The sequence below is a fragment of the Falco biarmicus genome, chromosome 1 (assembly GCF_023638135.1).
Source record: "Falco biarmicus isolate bFalBia1 chromosome 1, bFalBia1.pri, whole genome shotgun sequence".
In the NCBI taxonomy this organism is placed as follows: Eukaryota; Metazoa; Chordata; class Aves; order Falconiformes; family Falconidae; genus Falco; species Falco biarmicus.
The window spans coordinates 71,214,544-71,228,715 of NC_079288.1; the positions used below are offsets into that span (position 1 = coordinate 71,214,544).

The 14,172-nt window shown below is 39.0% G+C and overlaps 1 protein-coding gene across 3 annotated transcripts; it reads left to right on the forward strand.

Annotated features, from left to right (window-relative positions):
* Nucleotides 1-4,478: 4,478 nt before the first annotated feature.
* On the forward strand, nt 4,479-14,127 carry GNPDA2 (glucosamine-6-phosphate deaminase 2). Of its 3 annotated transcripts, none has more exons than XM_056334091.1 (7): nt 4,479-4,636; nt 6,082-6,249; nt 6,559-6,656; nt 7,128-7,310; nt 7,633-7,817; nt 7,913-8,087; nt 14,033-14,127. In XM_056334091.1, exons 2-7 carry the CDS (start codon nt 6,122-6,124, stop codon nt 14,110-14,112), a joined length of 849 nt encoding a protein of 282 aa, XP_056190066.1. In that variant the 5' UTR covers nt 4,479-4,636; nt 6,082-6,121; the 3' UTR covers nt 14,113-14,127. The 3 variants fall into 3 exon arrangements, with proteins under 3 accessions (XP_056190066.1, XP_056190073.1, XP_056190081.1); XM_056334098.1 differs by lacking the exon at nt 14,033-14,127 and adding an exon at nt 11,381-12,489; XM_056334106.1 differs by lacking the exon at nt 14,033-14,127 and adding an exon at nt 10,626-11,374.
* Nucleotides 14,128-14,172: the final 45 nt, after the last annotated feature.

A 14,172-nucleotide genomic window follows, 5' to 3' on the forward strand; every position in this document is an offset into this window, starting at 1 on the left:
AAAGCATTGTACCAAACTCATCCTGACCCATCTTTTTAAGACCTTGTTCTGTTTCATTGTGAGCAGTAAGCAAAGCTGCCAAGTAGATTCAGCCCCCTCAGGCTTATGCCCAGAAGACAAATGAAGTTAACCAGAAATTCCATATGCTTTAGTCCCAGGAAAACAGAAGGCTATTGACCCTGTGGCATTAAACAGAGTACCAGGAGTAACTACCACTGTCTTCACATTCTTTCAGAGCTCTGAAAATTAAAAAAAACCCAAACCCCAAAAACAACTCCACTGCGTTTTTCCTCCTTCTCTCCTTACAGTTATCACATTCTGCAAGGTTTCAGCTTCTATGTTATTTTCTATCCTTATTCTTGATTTGCACACCTGTTACACAGCAGAGCTGTGTTGACTGTGGCTGGATGCCAGGAGCCCACCAAGCTGCTCTATCACTCCCCTCCTCAGCAGAACAGCGCGGGTGAGAAAAAAAAATGGAAAAAGCCTTCCTAGATAAAGGCAGTTTAATAAAGCAAGAGCAAAGGCCATGTGTGGTAGCAAAGGAGAACAAAAGAAGTTATTTTCTACTTCCCATCAGCAAGCAATATTCAGCTACTTCCTGAGAAGCAGGACTTCAGTACACGTAGCAGTTGCTCCGGGAGACAAATGTCATCATAAGGAATGCCCCCTGCTTCTTCCTTCTCTTAGCTTTTATTGCTGAGCAGACATTACATGGTATGGAATATCCCTTTTGTCAGTTTGGATCAGGTGTCCTGGCTATGTCCCCCCACAAGATCTTGCCCACCCCCAGCCCACTGGTGAGGGGGGATGCTGGAGAGCCAGCCTTGGTGCTGTGGAGCACGGCTCAGCAGTAGCCAAACCACTGTGTGTTACCAGCACCCTTCTAGCTGCCAATACAGAGCACAGCACTGCGAGGGCTGCCGTGGGGAAAATTAAACACACCTCAGCTAGAACTGATACAAGAGTTTAATTCAGCAAGGTGATGAGAGGTAGGGTTCTTTTTTTGTTTGTTTGTTTGTTTGGGCTTTAGTTTAATTTTTTTTTGCTAAGTCTGTTCATCAATTATTTTTTCAACCTCTATGTTTAATGCCCTGGCAAATATCTTCATTGCAACTTTTTTGGCTTTTTCTCAGAGTCTTTCCTGCATGTCAACTGTGCATGTTCTGCATGTCCAGTTGAGTAATTTTTCTTCATAGGTCCCAACTTTGGGCAGGATGCTTTGTTTTTCAAATTAAAAAAAGAGGGAATCTGAAGGAATAGCTACCTTGATAAAAGAGTGGATTCAGCCAAAGTTCAGGTGGCCCTCCTTAGGTAAAACTCAATGCCATTTGGTTACTGCTGAAGTACATCCAGTTTAAATTCATAGTCACTTAAACACAGGTTTAAAAGAAGCAGCTTAAAAGCCCCCCTATCATAACAGATATATAAAAATCCAATCACCATGACTAGAATAAATGAACTAATACTTAACAGAAGAGGCCATTAAGAAAGAAAAGAAAAAAAATATCACAGAAAGACTGTTTCCAAAAGCAACAGAAGGACCCTGGGGTTTAAAATACTATGACTGTGAGATTTTAAGAAATTTCGAGTCATGCTACTCAATGAAACCTAATAAGGAATTAGGAATGTGGCCTAATTGCTAGCAACAACAATCAGTGCATATAGAGCATTTTGCATCTGCTATTAGATGCAAATTAACAATAAATAAATAAATAAATAATAATTAGAAAGCAAAATTCAAAGAATTACTTTGGAAAAATCATACCCTAGGCATTAGCATACTAACAAGAGGCAGAACTGAATATGCCCACAAAAGACAGGGAATTTGTCTGAGAGTGTGTCTAATAGAAGCAGTTGTTAATATCAAGAAGTTTGCTAAAAGGCAACAGACACAAAAGGTTGTTCAGAATTGAGGCAGCAGGGAAAAGTGCAACAAGTTCCACTGAGCATAGAACAGTGCATAGCATATTCTTTGACCTCCTGGAGAATCTGAAATGTGGGGGAGCCTACTATCTGAATTTTAGGAGTTTTTCATTAGTGATGAATAAAGCATATGTTAAGGTTTTGGAAACCAACAGAACTTGCATGAAAGATCTCATTATAATAACTTCACATGCAGAGTGATGAGCAACGCCGATCAACTATGGTAGGATAGGGAATATATAGTAGCGTCATACCTACAGGGCAGAGGAAGGAACGGGATCTGAGAAGGGAAGCCTAAAAGTTGAGCAACGCTGTTTTGCCAAGGGAAGAGGAGATAATGCAAACAGCTAATCTTGCTGTACCATCCATTCTGGCATGCTCCACTCCCACCTCATCAAGGCAGCAGGTAGCAAGTATACATCACAGTAAAAATCTGTTGGAAGAAGGGTTCGCCGGAGTCAAGAAGACGCTCAATATGAGTTATGCATCTTGCTCAACTTTATTAGTTTCAAACACTACTTATATAGAACCGATACACATGCATATTCGTAAAGCAGAAATATAATTGGTTAGTAGTCTCTGAACACGCGTGGTTCTCACACCCCTAATTATCATGACTAAAATAAACATTCTATCCATGTAGCTAATTGTGTTGCTATGCTTCAGCCTTATAGTTTGTTACTCCCTATATTCCCATACCACTCCCTATCTTTCTTGGCCCTGCACCTGCTTTCCCAGCAGCTGTATCCTGTTAGAGCCACGGCCTGTTGGCACAACATAATTACTCAGTCTCAGGATTCAAGAATAGCTCAAGGCTACCTTTCTTGTTATCTTCAGCACAGCAACTTCAGTACAATTCTGATTACAGGCCTATTCTAATACCAGGCCTGGATTGTGCAGATCTTCAGAGATTCTAAGGCCATGCTTCTGCAGCCATTCTTCTGCAAAAATCCTCAGAAAAATTTGACCATCTTGAGATCAAGGTGGCTAGTAAAATTTTTGGGAGGTAGAGAAGCCTGTTGTTGCTACCTTCAGGGGCACTGTAAAGCAAGTGCCACATAAAAGCTGGCAACATTAAGGTTGCAAAGAAAGTGAATAGACAATCCAAGCAGGATTGCAAGGAGCTGATGATGAGAGAAACACAGATGGATACCTGACCATGAGAAAATAATTAAGTAATCTCCTACACTGAGCTTACATTTTAGAGAACAAGGCTCACCAATGGAAGGGAAGGATCAGCCCTACAATTCTGGGGGTGTTTTCAGGCCTGTAGGTACCTAGGTATGTAGTAAAACCAAAGAAATGTGTTAACTAGTCTGCTATATGCAGAAGCGGTTTACCACTGAAGTGTTAACATGGTCCATAACCGGAATGGAAGTCTAGGGGCAAAACTTATATTGTTACATAGTAGCTGAAAATCACAACCTCCACTGCAAACATACTCTGAAACAAGGAGAGCAGCAGAGATTCAGAGCATGACTTAAGAAATGGTGCAAGAAAACCCAATATTCTTTATTTCTAAGATAAACACCTTATTGGAAGAACAGGCATGAGCTAAATCAAGTTGCTAATATTAGAAAGCTACATTCAAGTAAAGGGCAGATATTGAAACAAAGGGTATTTTTATTGGTTGCCTGCTAAGCCCAGGGACTCCAGTAAGATATTTTTCCTCACAAGTTTGCAGATGCACCTTTCATGCCCTTGGCAAAGCATTACACAGTCTTTCTAAACTACCTTGCAGTAGTTCTAGTCAAGTTACCAGAGAGCGTATAATTATGTTCATGTATGACTCCAGGTATTTTTTTTTACCACTTTATTAGCTGTCTTCCCTTTAGCCTTCAGTCATGAGATTTATCCTCAGCCAGCTATGCTCCTGCCTAGTAAACAGATTTATTCTGGTCTTCTAGTGTAGTAAAGCCTTGGTGAAGCCTGCAGCATGAGCTTACACATGTATTCAGAATGATATAGTTTGCTCTTTTACATTCCCCACCCTCCCCAGTTTCCTTACCAAGTTCTGAAGAAGCCCCCTTTAAGACTTAGTCCTTTCCCAACTAGCAGGACCTACCACACCATAGCTGTTTAGATTATAGTTTAGCTATGTCTATAAAATTACTTCACTACTTTTAAAGCAAAAAGAAAAGCAAGTTGATGCTTTAGCTATTATTTTTGTAGTAACTATGAACAGCCTCTTTTGTAACTGGTTTAGGCAAATCCTTAGGTTAAAGAGGCACTTTTCTCATTAAGACCTTAGTGTGCCACCTGCTTCACAAAACAGGGGCTCCAAGAGAAGGCCTCGTGCAAAGGCCCCGCTCTAGTCAGTGGAGCACGTTAGTACTGTCGCAGCCGTCCGTCCGTCCCTCCCCTCCCCTCCCCTCCCCTCCCCAACCCAGCAGCAGCAGCAGCGGCCTGGCCCTCCTCCGAGGGCAGACACCTCCCCTGCTCATACCCCACCCCTACAATCCACACCAGAAGAGGCGGAACAACCCGACCCGCCGCATCCCAAACTCCCGCCTTGCCAGGCCGCCGCCCCGCGCACGCGCGGCACCGCCCACCCGCGCAGCTATTTCCGGCCGCCGCCGGGCGCTTCCGGTTTGCGCGCGAGGCCCGGCCGGAGGCGGAGGGGCGAGTGCTGCGGCGGGTCCCGGCCGCCCTCCTGTGCCGCTGGGTGCCGGCCCTGCGCCGCTTGTGCTCGCTGCTGGATCCCCCGAGGGTGAGCGGGGCCGGGCGGGGCCGTGCCCCCTGGCGGGGCGGGGCTGGGCAGCGCTGCCGGCCGCGGGGGCTGCAGCCCCGGGCGGTGGGCGGGCAGGGGGAGGCCGTGGCGGGGAGCGCGGCGGGCCGCAGGGGGTCTCTTCTAGCAGCGCAGATTCGCCGCCCCCCCAAAAAGTGCCCTCAGCCGAAACAACCGCGGTCGTGCTGGTGCTGTTGGCCGGTTGCTCCTCTTGGAGACCATCACTGTGTTTTCGGGGTAAAATGGTTAAAGCTTTACAAGGCCGCCCTGAAGCCGCGGGGTCTCTTTCTGGCGTCCTGGTTTTCCTCCTCGAGGAAACGTGTTTGCCGGTAGCTGCCGGGTAGCGCTTCCTCTGTAAGAGCCGGTTCGGCTTGGCAGGGCCCGGCTGCCCGGGGGAGGGGGCGGTGGGCGCGCAGGGGTTACCCCGCAACGCTGCTGTAGCGCAATTCGTATTTCTAAACGTGGCCCTCGCTTTGGGTCAGCTAAAAGTAGCATGTGCTCGTGGTTTGGCGCCTAGTTAACCTGAGGCTTCTGACAGCTGTGGTGTTCTCTGGCTAATGCCTCGTGCGCTCGGACCTGCAAAGAGAGGAGCAATACATTGCAAACTGGCTAAAGAACCTCAGCCTTCCTGATAATTACCTGACTTTGAGCAGGATCTCACGGAAAAATTTTGCTTAAATGCAAGAGATGCTTATGTACTTTTTACAGTCAAGCTTGTTTTCTAGATACCCATCTTAATAGCTGATGTAGTTGTACTCAAAATCAGAGCCTATAAGGAATGACTGTCTTCTGTTTAAAGTTATGTTGGGGGAAAAAAGTGACCTCATAGATATTTTTCCTGTAAATTGTAAAGATTTCAAGTATCTGTAATACACTTTAACTGGTTTTTTTTGCAGATTAGTAAGTTTACTGAAGCATTGTTACGGAGCTAGAATGGGAGTGAAAGGAGTTTTAATTGTTTACTTCCAGTTATGCATTTTGAATATAGATACATAGGGTTGTTCTGGGTGTTGTTTTTGAAATATTAGATGTTCAGCTAGTCACAAGAAAAAGGGGTTAATGTTTATTTATCTGTTTACTTTCATTTCAAGCAGAGTAGTTCCTCTTTTCTAAGAGTAGCAACTAATTAAATGACTGAAGTTCAGAGTGACTTGTTCTCGTTTTAGCTTTTTCCTACATGTTAGTTTGTGACACTTAATATTTTGGCGGTAATCTATCCACTTGGATTCTGTAGCTTTTCTTTTCACTGTCCAGTAGTCCGGCTTGAGCTAAGACTGCAAGAGTACAATATGCTCATGCAAGTAAACTTCCTTTATATAGCACTATAAGTCATCAGTATAAAAGGTCATTTTTTTGTCTTTTCTGTAGTCTGAGTTTTGCAGCTATTCATGTGGTGTTTAGTTTTAAACTTTTGACATTTTTTCCAGGTTTAAGTCTGTTTTATTATACAAGATCCTCACTGTCGTAATGAGGCTGGTAATTCTTGAAGATTATGATCAGGCTAGTGAATGGGCAGCAAAATACATCTGTAATCGTATTATCCAATTCAAGCCAAGCCAAGGAAGATATTTCACGCTTGGTCTACCAACAGGCAAGTTTCATTCAAAGCCTATATAACTGACTAAATATAGAACTATGTTTGTATTGTTGCTAACAGATACAGTACTTAAAAGAACATAAATACACTTTTGGTAATGCTCCCAATATATTTCTTTTAAAATACGAATTTAATTTGTGTAAAAAGTTGTGATAGTATTTCTCAGCTTCTCAAACTAAATGAGAAATAATAGGTTTATTTTATGTTGAAAAGCTTTGTAGCAAAATCTGACTATAAAGACACTTAAATAAACTGAAAGTGTTGTGTGGATACATAGAACAGTAGAAAAACTTTATTTAACAGGGAGTACACCGTTGGGATGCTACAAAAAGCTGATAGAATATCACAAGAATGGAGATCTTTCTTTCAAATATGTGAAGACTTTTAACATGGATGAATATGTAGGTAAGGTGCTAATTTTTTCCTTTTTTAAAACTATTAAATACTTTGTCAAAGCACGATGTCAGTATAGTATCTTTGTATCTCTGTTAGACTTCTGTCATAAGATGACCCCATAGGGTCATCTTAAGCATTATTCTCTATTCCTTTATCCACAAAAATGCAAATAAGAAACAGGTGGATCCTGGGCTAAATTAAATGCTTCCGAATAATTCTGTAGACAGTATGTTATGTAATATTTGTGACTTCATTTCTTCTGAGGACTTTACATTTATCACTGATAAATGTAATCTGAAAGGAATGTAAACCAATTACTCTGTGCATGCCAGCAGGAAATATTTCTTCTCAATATAATTTCAAATAGTGCTTTATCTGACTGATTTGCCTTGCATGCCCTACGTTGGTTACACACAGAGTAGAATTAAGGCTGCTTGGTTAAATCTTGCAATATGTTAATTTCACTCTAAATTATTTCAGGACTTCCCAGAAATCATCCAGAGAGTTATCATTCCTATATGTGGAATAACTTCTTCAAACATATTGACATAGATCCAAATAATGCTCATATCCTTGATGGGAATGCTCCAGACTTACAGGCAGAATGCGATGCATTTGAAAAGAAAATTGAAGAAGCAGGGGGAATTGATCTGTTTGTTGGAGGTATGAGGAAATGCTCTGTGGTTAGTTATGATTCAAGTATACTGACTTTAATCATTATTTTCATAATGTAGCTAAACCCATTTTTTTCAAAGATGGTATAAGAAAGTTCTGTGACTAACAATCAGTATGAATACCAAAACAAAGTTGGTGTCCAGGTTTCTAATAACTTAATTTCAAGTATGTTCTGAATGTTTTTTTATTGGAAATGGGGAACCAAAAGGAAAGAATGAGTCCTAAAACTTTTTTATGAATTTACAATGTTTAAGGATATTTGTTGACTCACAGGTGTGGAATGATTTACTTTTTTTTTAACTTTGGAAAGGCATTGGTCCAGATGGCCACATTGCATTCAATGAACCCGGATCAAGTTTGTCTTCAAGAACAAGATTAAAGACTTTAGCAATGGACACCATTTTGGCAAATGCTAAATACTTTGATGGAGACTTATCTAAAGTACCAACTATGGCGCTTACAGTTGGTGTGGGTACAGTGATGGATGCTAGAGAAGTAAGAACTCATTTAGTTTTAGTTGCATGCATCTGTTTTCAAGACTAGTGGGTATTGATACTGGGATTAAAAGTAAAGAAACCTTTGTTTTGCAGGTGATGATTCTTATAACAGGTGCACATAAGGCTTTTGCATTGTACAAAGCAATTGAAGAAGGAGTTAATCACATGTGGACAGTTTCTGCTTTCCAGCAACACCCTCGTACTATCTTCGTGTGTGATGAAGATGCTACTTTAGAACTAAGAGTTAAAACTGTGAAGTACTTTAAAGGTGAGCACTGAACCAGAGGTTACATGTACTTAAAAAAAAATATTAAATTGACTTAAGTCTGAGCCTTCCAACACTTTAGCTAGTGTATAATGCTATATATTCAAAATGCTAAATGTTAACTTATTTCTTGTATTACTTACATTCCTGAAAAATTTACTTTGGAAAAATATTTCCATTGCTTCCAATTTTAAAATGATAGTTTAGTAATATTCAGTATGTAGAACAGCAGCGGTCTCGTGTTCCAGAATACTGGTCTTAAATATACTGGAAAGTTTCACTTAAAGAAAACTTGTGTATTTATTAATCCTGGTATTTTTTATGCTGCTTTTGCTACGTACTGTAATGTGTTATCTAGTAAACTTGAAATGTGTGATAACAGACTTTGAAGCCACTTGAGGATGTTTTTTCATGCAGTGCAATTAACATAACAATCTATACTGACTGGATACGCTGCACCCTTTTACTGACCTTTTCATATTTGTAGTAAGTATAATGAGGGAAACTTGAGATTTTTGGTAGTCATTGAGACTTCCTAGATGTGAATTCTGTTTCACTGAGACTGCCGAGAAAAGCTTTTTCCTAACTATATTAGCACAGCAAATGCAATTGTGTATGTCAGTCTTCTTTCTTACTAGCATGGATACCTGTAGTAGTTGAGGCATCTGAGATCAAGACTGTATTTTATGAAATTATTTTTTTAGAGCATTATATCACCAATGTCTATATATTAGATTGCAGTTCTGGTATTAATGTGATTTTTATTTTTTTTTATCCTGATATCACTTGTGGCCAGCTTGTTAATTTTGGGGTTTTCCAGTATGCTGTCCTCCCCTATGTATGAGGTGTGGGGTGTGTTAGTCTTTACCTGTATCACACTGCTAGGTAGTACTTGGTGTTGTTTTCAAAGATAAACTTCTTTAAGTGCTCGGATAAACTTTAAACATTATCTTGTGTTTCATAGCTTTCCCAAACAAAGCTTTTGTATATATAAATCTGATAGAGAATTAGTAGGTATGAATGAAACTGAACATTGCTTTAAAAAGTCAAGGGCTACATTATATGAATGTGTGCTTTTATCACAATGTCTTTGATTACCCTGTAATACAAAGCAATAGAATTCTTAAAGATTGTTTACTTTAAACTTGCTTTATTATTAGTGAGATTTTCCCCTTTTAAGATGGAAGAGAAATCAATGTGGGTCAAACCTGGAATTATTTTTGAGTCTTGATCTTAGTTAGACTTATTAGGAAGCTGAGTAGTTCTTAATACTGCTAATTATGGTAGTTATTTACTCTAATTTTTCACTACTTAAAAAAAAAAAAATCCTCAAGGTACTATTTGAAACTTGACATTTTTTTCATAACAAAGTGCCACACTGGCTGGTAACTAGAATAACTCTTACTCCACTTTATTTCTAAACTTTCTGAAAACTGGCTGGTTAGAAGCTAGAATTGCCAAGTGTACTTCAGTGTTCTTACTGGAAAAGGGAAAGGTAACTTCCTTGCAGAATGAAGCAGAAAGTGAACTTTGAATTTACTAACTACTGCAGATAAGTCAGTTCAGTATAGCTTTTCCTGTATTTGTGCATGCTGCTCTTAACTGTATGCAGAAATCTGTTTATTCAAAGCATACTTGAATATACAGTGAGACTTTCCTTTGAAATAATTTTGGCATCTATCAAGTAAGGACTCTGGTGCATACGTTTTTTATAAAACCCTTTTCTTTATGGCTTTTTCCTGAATCATTCACTAACAGGATTTAAATATATTGACAGCAGCAATACTTTAAACATTTCTCATGCATCTAGGAAGTGGGTAATTATCTCCATTTCCTTTTTTTAGAAGAGAAAAACACTAGCAGGAAGTGAAATGCTTTAAAGTTCAAAACATGGTTCTAGTTTGAGTAGTGTGTGCAGCTGTTAACTCTTTCAGTACAAATGGCTTTTGTACCAAATGTATACTTAATATTTTGTCACTGCTAAACTCCTGAAAAATACTAGACATGACCGTGTACATCAATCCAATAGTTACCCTTCACGAAATCTAAGAAACTGTTTTCTTATGTTGCCTTCTAATGTTTGGTGGTTTTGCACAAATATTTGAAGCGAAGTCATTAGCTAGAGAGACCAACTGAGCTGGGTTCTTGGGTTGGTTATAGGAGTGTTGCCTGAATGTGTGATTAAGTGGAGAAGGAAACAGTAACATCTGGATTTTAGGATAAATAATCACACGTTGATTAGAAATAGATGCTGCATAAGACTCCTTTTGTTGTGGTCACCTACAGTAAATGACCCAAGACTGTAAAGTTGTTCAAGTCTCATGTTGCTGCAGTGATCCTAAGTTTGCCACCAGATGCATCATGTAGCAAAGGTATTTAAATATTCTTTGCCATAGGTCATCACTAAAATATGCACTACTGTTGGAGTTCTTTCATGGTTTTTTGTTTGGGTTTTTTTGTTTTAATGTTGCACATCACGTAAACTTGTAATTTTAGAAGTTAATCTTTAGTTTGATGCTAAAATGGTCTTTTACTTTGCAGATATTAGTCCTTAAGGTGAAATGAGGTTAAAAACATATCTGTGACTGAATGTCATACCAACTAGATGTAGGTAACATTTTTACTAAGTCGTAACACAGTAAAGAAAGAAGCACTTTTTTTATTGCTCTTCTCTTCAGCACTTTCCAAAATTAAAATACCTGAATAGGAAAACAAATGCTCCCCTAACCACAGCTATGGATGACTTGTATAGGACCAAAAAAAAGCCTGGCTAGACTAGAAAACGGCTGCACTACTGAAGTTCTGAATCTGTATTAACAGTCCGGGTACTTTTAGCTTGTTTTCCTGTCTAGGACCAGAAGGTATATTACTAATTAGAAGGTAATACTGCAATGCTAGAACACTGGAATTCAAACTGACTTTTATGACAAGTTGTGGTATGAGGGGAATTTTTATGTTGTTATGCAGTTTTTATTACAAAAGAAAGATGGGTGGATCTCATGTATTGAAGTCACCTGGAAGTATTCCAGATCTACTTTTTAATAGGTCTGTTACCAGACAACTGTCTCATCCCTGTTCACTTTATGCTGAAGATGTTGTTAGTATAAGTGATACAGGAATATATGCTGTCTTTAACTTCTGATTTTAAACTCCTTTTAAATAGCCATTGTTGTTTTCTTTAGGGAACTATTTAAGATGTATACTTTGAAGCAAACTCCAAGTAAAAATGTGGATAGAAGGGACATGTTGAAAAAGTATAACTAATGTAAAGCTGGCATTGTTGCTTTCCCCCCAAGGTTTAATGCATGTGCACAATAAGCTTGTGGACCCACTGTACAGTATGAAAGAAAACTGAAAGAAGAATTCAAGAGGAACTCCATGTGGGTCAACAGCAACAGTTTTAGGTAGCAGATGAGTTCACTGCTATGCAATATGCTGAAAACTGTTTAAAATGGGGAATCCTAGGTACTGTATTTTTTTAAAAGGTCCAATATCTGTACATTAACATTCCATATCTGTTGTGCATTTTGCTTTAAGATTTGGAGCTCTGTTGTAGGCTGGTGGTACATAATTAAATGGAATAGAATAGAACAAACCTGGGGGAGACTGCATGTTATGGGCAGGGGGGAGGGGGGAAGCAGAGCACTTATTCTAGCACAGCAATGTAACGCATCTGCCTTGTGTTAGAGAAGATGATATTTTATTTCCAGGAATTTGTAACTTTTGGCTTGATTAGTGTAACTACCTTTTGCGTTTGTGTCTCTAGGCAGAATGGTTTTGGCCTTTGTCAATACTATGGACTTGTAATAGTTGTAAAATTTCTACTATGAAATGTTCTGTTTACATATATCTAATGTACACTGAGCTTTTGCACTTGGTTGCCTTAAATTTATCTTAAAACAGTTTTTGGGCATCTCAAGTCCTGCTGTACAATTCAGGCAAATAAAAATATAAAAACAGTGCCTAAAAATGCACCAAATTCTTGAGAGTTGTAACTTCACAGATAAAATATTAAACTTCTGCCATAGCACTTTTTCCTCTCATGTATTTCAAATTACTTTAGGATTTTTATATTTTTGGTAATTGGAGCTTTATACATAAGAAATTTAGATGTTCCTTTCTGGAGGTACCTATTTAATCATACTATTGATGTTACTATTAAATGCCTGAAATAAGGTTAATTTACAGGAATATGTCTGCAGGTTTAATATATAAGCATTTAAAGTCAACTGTTAATCACTTTGCAATAGTTACCTCTCGTTGTATCATTATAAACATTGAGCTGTTATAAGGAATGTTATTTCCTACTTTGAATATAAGTAAAACTTCATATATCTACAATTTCAAAATTGTTTTCTTTCTACTATAAATTCTGACATGAATAAATACTTCAGGGTTTCATGGAGGGGTTAGGAATTTTGTGCCTTCTTCCACCTAAAGAGGAAGTTAAGAGTTTGATTAATACTTTTTTTTTGGGGGGGTGGGGAGGGGCCATGGGGAGCATGCCCTTGTGTAAAATACTCACTGGGAGAAAGTGCAATAAAGCAAACTTTTTTTTTTTACCCATATGAGTGGTAGGTAACCCTTCTTGCAGATCACATTACCTTCCCAGGGATGTGGAAGAGTCCCCCCTTGCTGCTGGAGGTTTTTCAAGATGCGATTGGGCAGGTTGCTAGATAATCTTATCTAGGTCACCTCTCCCAGAAAGGGTTGGACCAGGTGGTTTTTCAAGGTCCCTTTCAAACCTGGACTGTTCTATGATTCTGTGAAATTAGAAAAGGAGGAAAGAGTCTGCCTTAGAGCAGTGTAGGAAGCCAGGGCTAGTGTTTCAGTTCCTAAGAGTAGATTGAACAAGCGCAGGTTTAAAATAGGCTTTCAGGTTAAGGTTCAACTTTCACGCTTGTAATTTTTAAGTATAATGCAATACTGGGGGGAAAAGTTTAACTGTGCTTCAGGAGAAAGCTGTTACATGTAGCATATAACCCACGATTTGCATTGTGAGGCTTGCCATTCTTGGCGTTTACAGCTAAGTAAAGACTTTGTATTTGAAATTCTGTTGAGGACACTAGAATTCAGGTATGAGTGGAAATGCATGGCTTTTATATCTTTCTACTTAAAAAGCTTTTTCTTCCTTGCAACTCCTTATTTTTGTTTTTACTCCAGAGTACCTTTCAGTCATCTGCCTTGGCAGCCTTACCAACTAGAGCCCTTTTTGGTGTTATCTTAAAACATTGTGAGGCCACAGTATTGGTACCTCTTTTCCCTTCACAACTACTGAACTTCTGTGAAACACAGGCCGGTTTAAGTACTGGTACAGCAGTACCCATGCTTGTCTGAGGGGGTCTAAGGCTTCCTGCCTCTTTTTGTGAAGTTTCCAGTAGTTCTCCAGTTTGTTTCTGTTAAACTTTTTCTAAGTTATGAATTCTATGGGGGGGAGAGACTTCTACTCTAGCCCCTGTAAATTCATGACTTCATTTTTTTTTTTTAATACTGCTGCACTGTTTCTATCATTTCAGTCCTTAAGATGCTTCCAATTACTTTCTTAGTAAATACCAGTTCTTTATTGATGGTACCTCCCAAACTTGTTTAGCTATAAGTCAGCCCTGTAAATTGTTCTACCTGTTACCCTGCAGTATTTTCAAACATTTTCAAATTCACGAAGTCTTAGGTTATTGGTCCTTGGGTAAGTGAGTAAATCCTAATGTAGCCTGGCACATCTACTTTAGTGTTTTATTCCCCTTTTTCTCAGTAAGATTTTGAAGTATGTTTCAAAGGCGGGGAAGGGGGAATATGTGACCAGATTGACACAAAATGACCTGATTCTAAAACTAATACTTCATTTACTTTAAGAGTACTAACCAGCTCTCTTAAAGTCCTTGCTTTCAAAACTGACATCATGTACAAGTCCTCTCAGAATTAGACTGAATTTGTATTTTTTTCTGTTTCAGATGGCTGTAAGGCTAAAAGACTGAGTTCTAGTCTCATGCTCAAAGCAACTTTATACATGCATGTAACTTTGTTTAATTAGGTAATATATATTTGATATACTCAGCAACTTTATGAAATATTTACTGTTTGCATAATCTGT